Source organism: Hippocampus bargibanti, linkage group LG07, assembly GCF_051943395.1.
Source record: "Hippocampus bargibanti isolate YZ-2025 linkage group LG07, ASM5194339v1, whole genome shotgun sequence".
Lineage (NCBI taxonomy): Eukaryota > Metazoa > Chordata > Actinopteri > Syngnathiformes > Syngnathidae > Hippocampus > Hippocampus bargibanti.
Genome location: NC_142740.1, coordinates 2,606,034 through 2,619,109, shown reverse-complemented (window position 1 = coordinate 2,619,109; position 13,076 = coordinate 2,606,034). Strand labels below are relative to the sequence as shown.

The 13,076-nt window shown below is 39.0% G+C and overlaps 2 protein-coding genes across 2 annotated transcripts; both read right to left on the bottom strand.

Moving 5' to 3' along the window:
• Positions 1–409: 409 nt before the first annotated feature.
• LOC148895106 (protein XRP2-like) lies at positions 410–8,678 on the bottom strand. Its single transcript, XM_089001690.1, has 6 exons — positions 8,432–8,678; positions 6,909–7,184; positions 4,924–5,316; positions 3,473–3,587; positions 2,446–2,531; positions 410–2,161 (listed from the first exon to the last, which is right to left on the bottom strand). Exons 1-6 carry the CDS (start codon positions 8,591–8,593, stop codon positions 2,078–2,080), a joined length of 1,116 nt encoding a protein of 371 aa, XP_088857816.1. The 5' UTR covers positions 8,594–8,678; the 3' UTR covers positions 410–2,077.
• A 1,100-nt stretch (positions 8,679–9,778) lies between these two features.
• On the bottom strand, positions 9,779–11,632 carry rp2 (RP2 activator of ARL3 GTPase). The gene is made up of 3 exons (XM_089000996.1): positions 11,384–11,632; positions 9,875–10,150; positions 9,779–9,787 (listed from the first exon to the last, which is right to left on the bottom strand). Exons 1-3 carry the CDS (start codon positions 11,543–11,545, stop codon positions 9,779–9,781), a joined length of 447 nt encoding a protein of 148 aa, XP_088857122.1. The 5' UTR covers positions 11,546–11,632.
• Between the last annotated feature and the right edge of the window lie 1,444 nt (positions 11,633–13,076).

Here is a 13,076-nt window from a genome sequence, read left to right as displayed (position 1 = left end):
TTTAAACGTATATTATCAAACTGAAACATACAATGTAAAACTTACAATTCAATCGATAATAAAAGTAGAACAATTTAGAGGTCAGTAATCTTTTTTGAAGCCGATGTCTACTTTTTGGGTATTGACTTAACACGACATAAAAAGAAAAAAAAATGACACGATTTGTCCTTCAAATAACATGTTTTCAAACACGAATTAATTTATTTGTTATTTACTGACTGAATAGTTTATGATTTGACATACATTTTGGGCCTTTCTGCCCATCTGAAAGATTGTCCAACTAATTAATGGCATATGAAATTTATTTTTAGTGGAAATGAAAGCTGATCCATTACTGAATTGTGGACAGGAAATCAGCATTTTTCCTTCCAACTCTTACAGATCTACAATAAAGACAACCAAAAATATGAACAGTGTCACAAATGTAAAAATCTTTACTAAAAACATACAGCGTCAAATATCAGTTGGCTTCTATACAAAAACATTCAAAGCATATAAAACACACTGTGCAAAAAAAAAAATCACATGATGGCCTACATTAAAAAAAAAAAGCATACATGTTCATTTCTTTTTTGAGTAAACAAAAAGTGCGTTCCATCGTACACTAAAGTATAGTACACACACGTGACAATCTTTACAAAGATTTATACATAAAAAAAGAGGCATTCTTGTGCTCCTGATGTTTCAGACAGTGAAGCGAACGAACGCTACACGTTCACATTTTGACAGAGGTGAGCATCAAAATAAAATAAATACAAACTACATGTAAGTACATATTGACCAGTGCTGCCAAGCAACCATGAACAACTACAGTGATACCTTGGCTCCCGAACTTAATTCGTTCCCAGACAGTGTGTATGGTGAAAAGTGTGTATCCCAAAAATGAATTTCCCATAGGAAACCATTAAAAGGAGAATAATCCGTTCCCAGGTCCCCATAAAACATAATTTTCTACTTTTCTAAGCCTTAAAACCAGACAAAATATACCTTATTTTACATATAATAAATGTACTATGGCATTATAATTAAATGAATAAACTGTACTATATAATAAAGTCGTTTTATTTATCTTTGTGATGGTCGTTGATGGCTTGATGGAATGGAGTGGCCGCTTTCATCAGCATTAAACACTTGATGAGGAATGTAGCCTTCTTCTTTCACCATCTGGAGGAATGATCCCTTGTAGGTGCTTTCTCTGCGATAATTTTACCTTGTTCCTCATCAATTGTGTTCTGTTTAGCTGGGTTGATAGATTTTTGCATCAAGAGTCCAAATTTCACTGTTTTCTATCCATTTTCCCACTCTCACTCTGTCGTCAGCCTGTCTCTTTAATGTGTAAACCACCTCCCCTCACTGCTGCGTTCTTGACCAATCACGTGGCTTTAACCGAGGACTGGAGGCGGGGAATAAAGGACAAAAAAAAGTCGGCTGCCATTTTCTTTTTTGGAGAACGGCCTCACTCTCTCTCTGTCTGCAACCCCACCCCCACTCACTGCTGAGTTCTTGACCAATCCCGTGGCTTTAACTGAAGACTGGGGGCGGGCAATAGAGCACAAAAATAAGCCGGCTGCCATTTTCTTGTTAGGAGAACAGGCTCGTTTGCAAACGACACATCACTCATTGTGGCGCTCCGTGTGTATCCCGGAAAATAGGTTGTATGCCAAGGAAAAATTGTCATAAATTTAACGTTCGTAAACTGAGAAGTTTGTAAGACAAGGGGTTCGTAAACCGAGGTATCACTGTACGGGATTGCGAGTACTTCTCTCAGCTTTCACGCTAACAAACAGCGAGTGGTAAAAATGTGGACAGCAGGAGCGCGATTTTCAATTAGCATCAGGCTGCATAAATAATATAAAATGGAGGCCGGGCGCGCTGTACTGTACATTCAAAGCTACTTGGGTCATTAAACATTACATTTTAGGGTTAACCCTTTTGGTGTGTTTACAGCTGTGGATTATTTCTGAAAGCAGCAGTAGCGGGTCAGGATGGTGTGTGGCCCAGGATGGTGATTGTAGCAGTGCAAAAAATAAAAAAAGGAAAAAAAAAGTACCGTCCAAACGTCGGGACGGGATTCTCCTCACAAACCCATTTGCATGTCGGCAAAGTTGAAGAAGTTGTCCACATCGCGGGAAGATGTGTTCTTGTTGTCTGAGACGAAAACCTGCGTGGAGGGGCGATATTAATAAAAATTCAACAATGTCTAAAAAAAATAATAATAATTGTGGTTTCGTCAAATAAAAAAAATGCATTCTATAATATTGCGATACATAAAAACACATACAAATGGCATAATTAAATAAAAAATATATATATTTATATTTATATTATATATAAAATATATATATTTATATATAATATAAAAAAAATATCTTTTTTTTTTGCTTCATTTCAATGGACATATCTTCTTGTCATGAGTAAAGCAATGCTAACAAAAGCAATGCTAACCTTAGTGCCTCCAAACACCTCGCCGGCTATGTTCTTGCAGGCTTCCACCACACCGTCACCGTTAAGCTCCAGGGCAATGACAGGACCTTTTACAATAAAAAGTAAATAAAAAAAAACAGTTTCCAATTAAATCTAGTGAATAATAATAATAATAATAATAATAATAATAATAATAATAAATTTCCCTTATAATCGCCTTTCAAAATTATCATGGTCACTTTACATTCACAGGATAATTTTTATTAGCTAATGGATAGCTAATAAATAGGTAATAGATAGCCAGATAGCCAATAGCTAGCCAGCTAGACAGCTTGCAGCCAGCCAGCTAGACAGCTAACATCTAGCTAGCTAGCTAATGGATAGCTAATAAATAGCTAATAGATTACCAGATAGCCAACAGCTAGCCAGCCAGCCAACAGCCAGCCAGCTAACAGCTAGCCAGCTAGCTAATACAAATTCGTTTGTCAAACACACATTTGACCTCTCGACCTTGCTCAGAAACCTGGTTTAAAAATAAAAAAGCATGACATGGAGCGCCATTCCCGAATTTGTTCTGGTTTTGTTTTTGCTGGGGGTGCCGATAAAGCGATGGTCAGACCTGTGGCAATGTATTACCCATCCCACGAGGGGGCAGCATTTGCCTTTTGTCTATGTTAGCGCTTTGTTGCAGCTTCAGCTGTTGTTTAAGCGCTATATAAACCAATATGTACATGTATTGCCTTGTATTTTGTACCGCCGCCCCCATTTCAAGCTCAGATAAGTCCAAACCTGTATAACTTAGGAATTAACTTTTTTTTCTGATGAAAGAAGATAGTCTAAGGTTTCTTACGCTGAATTGAATGTTTATCTAGTCCTAAAACTCAATATTCTGTGGGCTCTGCAATTTGAGTGAAAATGACAAAAACCCTGGCACTGGCGTGGACACATTTTTTGCACATCATCTGGCAGTGAATGAGTTAATGAAATGTACTTGATTGTTATTTGTGAGCGAAATAGAACGATGCAACAATCTAAGACAGTAAGTGACCTTTGCCGATCCATTCCACGAGATCCTCAGCATCGTTCTGGAACACACGCTTGACGTCTTCGGGCCGCATCGACACCTCTTTTGTTTGGATCAGCACGAAGCCTTTGGCGGTCGCCTGAATGGAGGGGAAAAGTCACATTTGGTGCGGAAGGAAGTATGGGAAGGAATTATCACAGCCAAAATTGATACAGTGCTACCTCGGTTTACGAACCCCTTGGCTTACGAACTTTTTCGGTTACGAACGTTAAATTTATGAAAAATTTACCTTGGCATACAAACTATTTTTCGGGTTACACACGGAGCTGCCGCAATAAATGATGTGTCGTTCATGAACGAGCCCGTTCTCCGAACAAGAAAATGGCAACCGGCTTGTTTTGGTCCTCTATTCCCCGCCCCCAGTCGTCGGTTAAAGCCACGTGATTGGTCAAGAACGCAGCAGTGAGAGGGGGCGAGTTTACAGACAGAGCGAGAGTGAAGCCATTCTTCGCAAAAATAAAATGGCCGCCGACATTTTTTTTGGTCCTCTATTCCCCGTCCCCAGTCTTAGGTTAAAGCCATGTGATTGGTCAAGAACGCAGAAGTGAGGGGGGGGGGGGGCGGTGTTAAAAATTAAAGAGACAGGCAGACAACAGAGAGAGTGAAAAAATGGATACAAAAACGTGAAATTTGGACTTGTTTCAACTTTGATAGTTTAAAGGCTGAGTGTAGACTGCAAGGTTAAAATTCCCATTAATCAGGCTCCACAAATAACCCGCACAAGCCATCTGTACACCTGATGCAAAAAGCTATCAACCCAGCTAAAGAGAACACAATTGATGAGGAACTAGGTAAAATTATGGCAGAGAAACCACCTACAAGGGATCATTCCTCAAGATGGTGAAAGAAGAAGGCTACGTTCCTCATCTAGTGTTTAATGCTGATGAAACCGGCCACTCCATTGACCATCACAAAGGTCAATAAAACAACTTTATTATATAGTACAGTAAATCTCGTTATATCGATATTCAAGGGAGTCCGAAAAAATATCGATATAACCGGGACTATCGATATATCCGACCCTGTTTGCATGTAATTTTCTCCGTGCGTGCATAGAAATAGTATCGATATAACCGGGACTATCGATATATCCGATATCGATATAACGAGACTTTACTGTAGTTTATTTCTTTAATTTCAATACCATAGCACATTTATTATACATAAAATAAGGTATATTTTGTGTAGTTTTAAGGCTTAGAAAATTAGAAGGTAGAAGTAAAAAATTATGTTTTATGGGGATCTGGGAACCGATTATTCTCATTTTAATGGTTTCCTATGGGAAATCAATATTTGGGATACACACTTTTCGCCTTACACACACTGTCTAGGAACCAATTAAGTCCGTAAGCCAAGGTATCACTCTACCTATTTTTTAATATCATACATCTTTGCATCTCAAATAACTTCCTCACCTCGTCAATCATTTTGCGCGCATTGGCGGTGGTGTACTCCCCGGCGAAAAACACAAACAGGCAAGACTCGTCGCTATCCTTGCGCCGGCCTCCCTTGGTCAAAGGCACGATGCTACGCGCCGCGTCCGCCGAGACGCGGACCCCCTTGAAGTCCGAGTCGGCGCCGGGGGCCGGCACGGACTCCAGCACGGCGACGTTTTCGGGCAGCAGGCTCCAGTTGGTCTCGCCGGCCACGGGCGTGAAGTCGTGGACGTTGCTCCAGTTGTTGTTGAAGATGCTCAGGCCGGCATCTTTGAAGTGGAAGGCTAGCTCGGGGTAGTAGTATTGGAAGCAGGACATTTTTACGCCGGTGGACGACTCGATGATGGGTTGCGTGGCGCAGCACAGGAACACCTGTGGTGACAAGTCGTTAGCTTCTACAATAATAATAATAATAATAATAATAATAATAATAATAATAATAATAAAATCCCCCCCTACTCAAACCTAAAATAAAACAAATTTTAAAACTTTTTGCCCATGATTCCAGACATAATAATAATAATAATAATATTTGCTATCTATTAGCTAGCTACCTGGCTGGCTATCTATTTGCTATCCATTTGCTCTCTATTAGCTGCCTGGTTAGCAAGCTAGCTACGTAGCTGGTTATTTATTAGCTATTTGGCTGTCTAACTAGTTAGCTAGCTGGCTATATATTTGATATCTATTAGCTATTTGGCTGTCTAACTAGTTAGCTAGCTGGCTATATATTTGATATCTATTAGCTGCCTATTAGCTATCTATTTGCTATCTATTAGCTAACTGGTCTGCTAGCTAGCTATCCATTTGCTATCTATTAGCTATCTATTTGCTACCTATTAGCTCACTGGCTAGTTATCTGGCTGGCTATCTATTAGTTATATAGCTAGCTGTCTGTCTATTGGCCAGGTAGCTTTCTATCTATTTGAGTTACTTCCGGGTTGAGTGAACGCTGGCGCATGTGGCTGCCGCTGTTCACCCGCAGGAAAACTGATTCTGTAACTGTGAAGTGACCTTGAGAGTTTTGAAAGAGACTTGTAAATGAAATGTATAATAATAATAATAATAATAATAATAATAATTATTATTATTATTATTATTATTATTATTATAAATAATAATAATAATAATAATAATAAATTTCATTTATAAGCGCCTTTCAAAACTCTCAAGGTCACTTTACAGTCACAGGATCAGTTTTTTTCTGCCATGCGCCAGCATTCACTCAACCCGGAAGTAAATAGATCAAAAGCTAGCTATCCAGCTAGTAGATAGCTAATAGATAGCCAACAGATAGCAAGCTAGATATCTAGCAACCTAGATAGCTACAGTATATAGCTAATAGAAAGCTAAATAGATAGAAAACTAGCCATCCAGCTAATAGCTATATAGCTAATAGCTAGCTAACTAAATATCTAGTTAGCTAATACACTGAATGTCAGTATTTTGAAAGGCGCTTATAAATGAAATGTATTATTATTATTAGCAAGCTAGATAGCTAGCCACCTAGTTAGCTACAGTATATAGCTAATAGAAAGCTAAATAGATAGAAAGCTAGTCAGCCAGCTAGTAGATATATAACTAATAGCTAGCTAGCTAAATATCTAGTTAGCTAATATACTGAATGTCAGTATTTTGAAAGGCACTTATAAATGAAATGTATTATTATTATTAGCAAGCTAGATAGCTAGCTACCTAGTTAGCTACAGTATATAGCTTATTATTATTATTATTATTATTATTATTATTATTATTACTAATTAAATAAATACACAGAATTGAGTAGCATAACCATACTCATCAACCAAACTAGTCTCCGTTACAGTGGAGTGAATCCCGAAAAGTAAAATAGATGTCAGGAAAGCCTACTAGAACATCTGATAATTCACATAGACAACATTAACATTCAAGCGGCACATCATGTTACACTTAGAAATAATAGAAATAGAAAAAGCAAACAGCACCTCCATCTTTTTACAGTCCCGCGTACGGAATTGCTGGCACGCCACCACGCAGCGGATATCCTTGCAGTCACGAAAGAAGACGCTGCCTTTGACGGGGCCCAAGAAGATGCGACAGTTGACGCAGTCGTCAATGGTGACGGCCGCCGAGTGGTCGAACACGTAGATGTCGCAGTTGTGGCAGTCCTGGATGACAAACTGTTGACCGTTCAGCTTCCCGGGGAGGCGACCCGCCGTGACGTCTTTGAGGCCTGTCAGCATGTAGTCTTTGGGGTCCACCTGGATAAAGGCAAATAGTAATACTTAAAGGACAACAGACGCCTCCGGACCGACGCCTCCGGACAAGTTGTGTCCATAATTTGTAAAATCATTTCAAATGAATTCTACTCAGCGTATTTTACAAAGATTCCACCGCATATAGTTATATTTTACGTTTGAAGACTCGCACTGAATATTCCGGAAGTCTTGTTTTTGAGTTGGTGATGAGTCCTCACGTGACGTCACTGAAGGAACGCCACTGACCGAAAAAATAACACATTGTAGCAGTCATTCCATCACGTCAATATATTTTGCTATACTTGTTTGGTCTGAAAACTTCGTGTTTCACCAAAAAGAGGCAGAATAGGGCGACAAAGTTCAGTGTAAAGAATGAATCAGCCTGTGGAAACGGGCTGATGAATTCCTTACACGGAGCTTTGTCGCCATTTTCTGCCTCTTTTTTGGTGCTACATTTCGCCCCCCTATTGCCTCAAAATGGCACGGAATAAATTATTTAATCGATTGCAAACATGTACGCTTTCCTCTTCAGAACTATTTGAATCATATTCATAACTGGATGAGTAACAAAAAAGCATTTTCTCCGAATCTGAAGCCATTGTTTTGATTCTCGAGCAAGGCAAGATGTCCTTACGTGACGTCAGGAACAAGGGGGCGGGACCTTCTGAAACTTTGAAACTGAAGTCATTTTGAAGTCGTTTTTGGACACTTTAAGTCATTTTTATTGGTGTTTTTCATTTGACTAAAAAATATCAGCCTGCGTGTTTTGGGTATTTTAGATGCTATAAGACGTTTTTCTGATGTCATTAAGGAAAAATGTGTCGGTTGTCCTTTAACTCGGAAGTTGAACTGTGGGTCAGGTTAAATGCTGCTTAAAAAAAAGTGCGTTTTGCAATCCCATAAGTGGCTTAAAACAAGTGACACGGAGTGAGCGAGAGACAGAGAGAGAACGATGGTTCGAAAGGCAAAGTCAAAGCTTTGTTGGCCAAGAATATAGATCATTCAAATGCACCTGCAGCCTACGACAGACGCTACAACTAAAATATGTCCGATTGTCATGCCCATCCGCGTCATTTGCCAACCAAGTCATTCGCCATTTGCAAAAAAAATAAGTGTCACGCTCAGACTTCAACGTCACCGCAGCGACACTTCACGTAGGGATTATTATTTCGCGTGACGTGAGTCAACTTTTTAAAAGTCGGTTTAATGGTGGGTATTGCAAAAGAAGGAAAATAAAATCCAAAGGGAACCTTTTCTCGCTTGTCCCAGCTGTACTGCTTCGGCGCCGCCTCGTCCGTGTTGTTGCCAAGGGGAACAGCGTTACTGGTCGTCGTCGTTTCTACGGTCGTCGATGTCCTCTCTTCCTTTTGCAACGATTTTCGTTTGGATTTTTTCGAGTAAAAGCATCCCATTTTGTTTAACTTTTGTTTTGGATTGGACGAGGTAGACGGGTCAATTTCGCGTGGCGCTAGAGTGCGTGAGGTTTAGTTGACAAGATTTTTTTCCCTCTTCCCGTTTCCCCCCTGGATTCTCAACCAATCAACGCAGAGGAGAGTGATTCAGCAGCCAATCATATCTCTCATTTTAATGACAGGTGGGTATGTCGCTTGTGATGCGTTCCATGTCAACTGAAAAAGTAAGTTAAAAGATAAATCATGAAAAAACACACTTCTCTAACAAATGCAACTAACAAATAAAAAATGTCAATATAATATTATTTTATAGGAATGTAATTGTTAACCCAAACGTTCATACTGCTCAACATTATTTCCGGATTGATAACCTAATCCCGTATTGTACGCCATGTAGTGTCATCATGTTAATGTAAACTGGTGTTATGTTGGATTGGATTGGATTTGCCTTTATTAGTCTCGCAGTGGAGACATTTACATTTCACAGCGGCAAAGTGATGAAAGGAATGAAAATAGAAAAACAAAATACATGAGCTGCTGGAAAGGCAGTCACTCTCACGGCCATGTTATCAGATGTGGAACATATTATCTGGGGTTGAAAATGTTTAAAAAAATCACATATCCCATAGACTAGCCACCTAGATAGCTACAGTATATAGCTAATAGAAAGCTAAATAGATAGAAAACTAGCCATCCAGCTAATATATAGCTAATAGCTAGCTAACTAAATATCTAGTTAGCTAATACACTGAATGTCAGTATTTTGAAAGGCGCTTATAAATGAAATGTATTATTATTATTAGCAAGCTAGATAGCTAGCCACCTAGTTAGCTACAGTATATAGCTAATAGAAAGCTAAATAGATAGAAAGCTAGTCAGCCAGCTAGTAGATATATAACTAATAGCTAGCTAGCTAAATATCTAGTTAGCTAATATACTGAATGTCAGTATTTTGAAAGGCACTTATAAATGAAATGTATTATTATTATTAGCAAGCTAGATAGCTAGCTACCTAGTTAGCTACAGTATATAGCTTATTATTATTATTATTATTATTATTATTATTATTATTACTAATTAAATAAATACACAGAATTGAGTAGCATAACCATACTCATCAACCAAACTAGTCTCCGTTATAGTGGAGTGAATTCCGAAAAGTAAAATAGATGTCAGGAAAGCCTACTAGAACATCTGATAATTCACATAGACAACATTAACATTCAAGCGGCACATCATGTTACACTTAGAAATAATAGAAATAGAAAAAGCAAACAGCACCTCCATCTTTTTACAGTCTCGCGTACGGAATTGCTGGCACGCCACCACGCAGCGGATATCCTTGCAGTCACGAAAGAAGACGCTGCCTTTGACGGGGCCCAAGAAGATGCGACAGTTGACGCAGTCGTCAATGGTGACGGCCGCCGAGTGGTCGAACACGTAGATGTCGCAGTTGTGGCAGTCCTGGATGACAAACTGTTGACCGTTCAGCTTCCCGGGGAGGCGACCCGCCGTGACGTCTTTGAGGCCTGTCAGCATGTAGTCTTTAGGGTCCACCTGGATAAAGGCAAATAGTAATACTTAAAGGACATCCGACGCCTCCGGACAAGTTGTGTCCATAATTTGTAAAATCATTTCAAATGAATTCTACTCAGCGTATTTTACAAAGATTCCACCGCATATAGCTATATTTTACGTTTGAAGACTCGCACTGAATATTCCGGAAGTCTTGTTTTTGAGTTGGTGATGAGTCCTCACATGACGTCACTGAAGGAACGCCACTGACCGAAAAAATAACACATTGTAGCAGTCATTCCATCACGTCAATATATTTTGCTATACTTGTTTGGTCTGAAAACTTCGTGTTTCACCAAAAAGAGGCAGAATAGGGCGACAAAGTTCAGTGTAAAGAATGAATCAGCCTGTGGAAACGGGCTGATGAATTCCTTACACGGAGCTTTGTCGCCATTTTCTGCCTCTTTTTTGGTGCTACATTTCGCCCCCCTATTGCCTCAAAATGGCACGGAATAAATTATTTAATCGATTGCAAACATGTACGCTTTCCTCTTCAGAACTATTTGAATCATATTCATAACTGGATGAGTAACAAAAAAGCATTTTCTCCGAATCTGAAGCCATTGTTTTGATTCTCGAGCAAGGCAAGATGTCCTTACGTGACGTCAGGAACAAGGGGGCGGGACCTTCTGAAACTTTGAAACTGAAGTCATTTTGAAGTCGTTTTTGGACACTTTAAGTCATTTTTATTGGTGTTTTTCATTTGACTAAAAAATATCAGCCTGCGTGTTTTGGGTATTTTAGATGCTATAAGACGTTTTTCTGATGTCATTAAGGAAAAATGTGTCGGTTGTCCTTTAACTCGGAAGTTGAACTGTGGGTCAGGTTAAATGCTGCTTAAAAAAAAGTGCGTTTTGCAATCCCATAAGTGGCTTAAAACAAGTGACACGGAGTGAGCGAGAGACAGAGAGAGAACGATGGTTCGAAAGGCAAAGTCAAAGCTTTGTTGGCCAAGAATATAGATCATTCAAATGCACCTGCAGCCTACGACAGACGCTACAACTAAAATATGTCCGATTGTCATGCCCATCCGCGTCATTTGCCAACCAAGTCATTCGCCATTTGCAAAAAAAATAAGTGTCACGCTCAGACTTCAACGTCACCGCAGCGACACTTCACGTAGGGATTATTATTTCGCGTGACGTGAGTCAACTTTTTAAAAGTCGGTTTAATGGTGGGTATTGCAAAAGAAGGAAAATAAAATCCAAAGGGAACCTTTTCTCGCTTGTCCCAGCTGTACTGCTTCGGCGCCGCCTCGTCCGTGTTGTTGCCAAGGGGAACAGCGTTACTGGTCGTCGTCGTTTCTACGGTCGTCGATGTCCTCTCTTCCTTTTGCAACGATTTTCGTTTGGATTTTTTCGAGTAAAAGCATCCCATTTTGTTTAACTTTTGTTTTGGATTGGACGAGGTAGACGGGTCAATTTCGCGTGGCGCTAGAGTGCGTGAGGTTTAGTTGACAAGATTTTTTTTCCTCTTCCCGTTTCCCCCCTGGATTCTCAACCAATCAACGCAGAGGAGAGTGATTCAGCAGCCAATCATATCTCTCATTTTAATGACAGGTGGGTATGTCGCTTGTGATGCGTTCCATGTCAACTGAAAAAGTAAGTTAAAAGATAAATCATGAAAAAACACACTTCTCTAACAAATGCAACTAACAAATAAAAAATGTCAATATAATATTATTTTATAGGAATGTAATTGTTAACCCAAACGTTCATACTGCTCAACATTATTTCCGGATTGATAACCTAATCCCGTATTGTACGCCATGTAGTGTCATCATGTTAATGTAAACTGGTGTTATGTTGGATTGGATTGGATTTGCCTTTATTAGTCTCGCAGTGGAGACATTTACATTTCACAGCGGCAAAGTGATGAAAGGAATGAAAATAGAAAAACAAAATACATGAGCTGCTGGAAAGGCAGTCACTCTCACGGCCATGTTATCAGATGTGGAACATATTATCTGGGGTTGAAAATGTTTAAAAAAATCACATATCCCATAGACTTCAAATGCACCATAATGCAACCAACCTTTGCCACGAGAAGCAGCTGTGAGACGAAAAAAATACAATGTGACAATGAATATACTGAATTAGTATTATCAAAATAATACAAAAATGGAAATTCATCACAACCAACATCCCAAGAAGATTACTTTGCAATTTAAAATACTAGTTCACCCTAATATTAGTTAATCCATGCCTGAGAGAGAAATACGTTTCTGAAAACAGTTTCTATTTCCGGTGCGATCTCAATGTGTGACATATTTCCTCAAATCAAGGCTTTTGCGATTGGTGAACATCAGTGAAAGTTAGTCAAAATAAAAACCAGATGAAGCTACTGTGGGTGGATTTTTTTGTCCTGCACTGTGGTTGGATAGGATGGTAGTGACTAGTGAGGTATGCAAGTCTGCGTGGCTTCCTGTAAATCGAGCATTGGCGGTGTCGCAAGCTCCTATAAAACCAAACAGTCACGATTCCACCATCGGCTTTGCATTCCATTTTAATTATATTACCTTACTAGTGTTGATATGTAAGTGCATTTTTCCCACAATGGTCGAATGTATCAAAACACGCCTTGATGAAGATAATACTATTTATTGTGAAAACAAATATCTAAACATTATTGTAGCAGAGTTTAGAAACATTGTGTAAATTCACGAGTCGCCATTTTGTTATCCGACCATTTCATAATTCAAAGTAGAATGATTTTATTTTGAAACTTCAATGGGTAGAAAATGTTCACGGAGGGATTATAATTCCGCGTGATGTGAGTCAAATTTTATTTATTGTATTCTAATTATAATTGTATTTTATGTATTATTGCATCTATGTTTGTCTGTGACTGTATAGTGTCCTTGAGAGCTTTGAAAGGCGCTTGAAATAAAATGTATTATTATTATTAT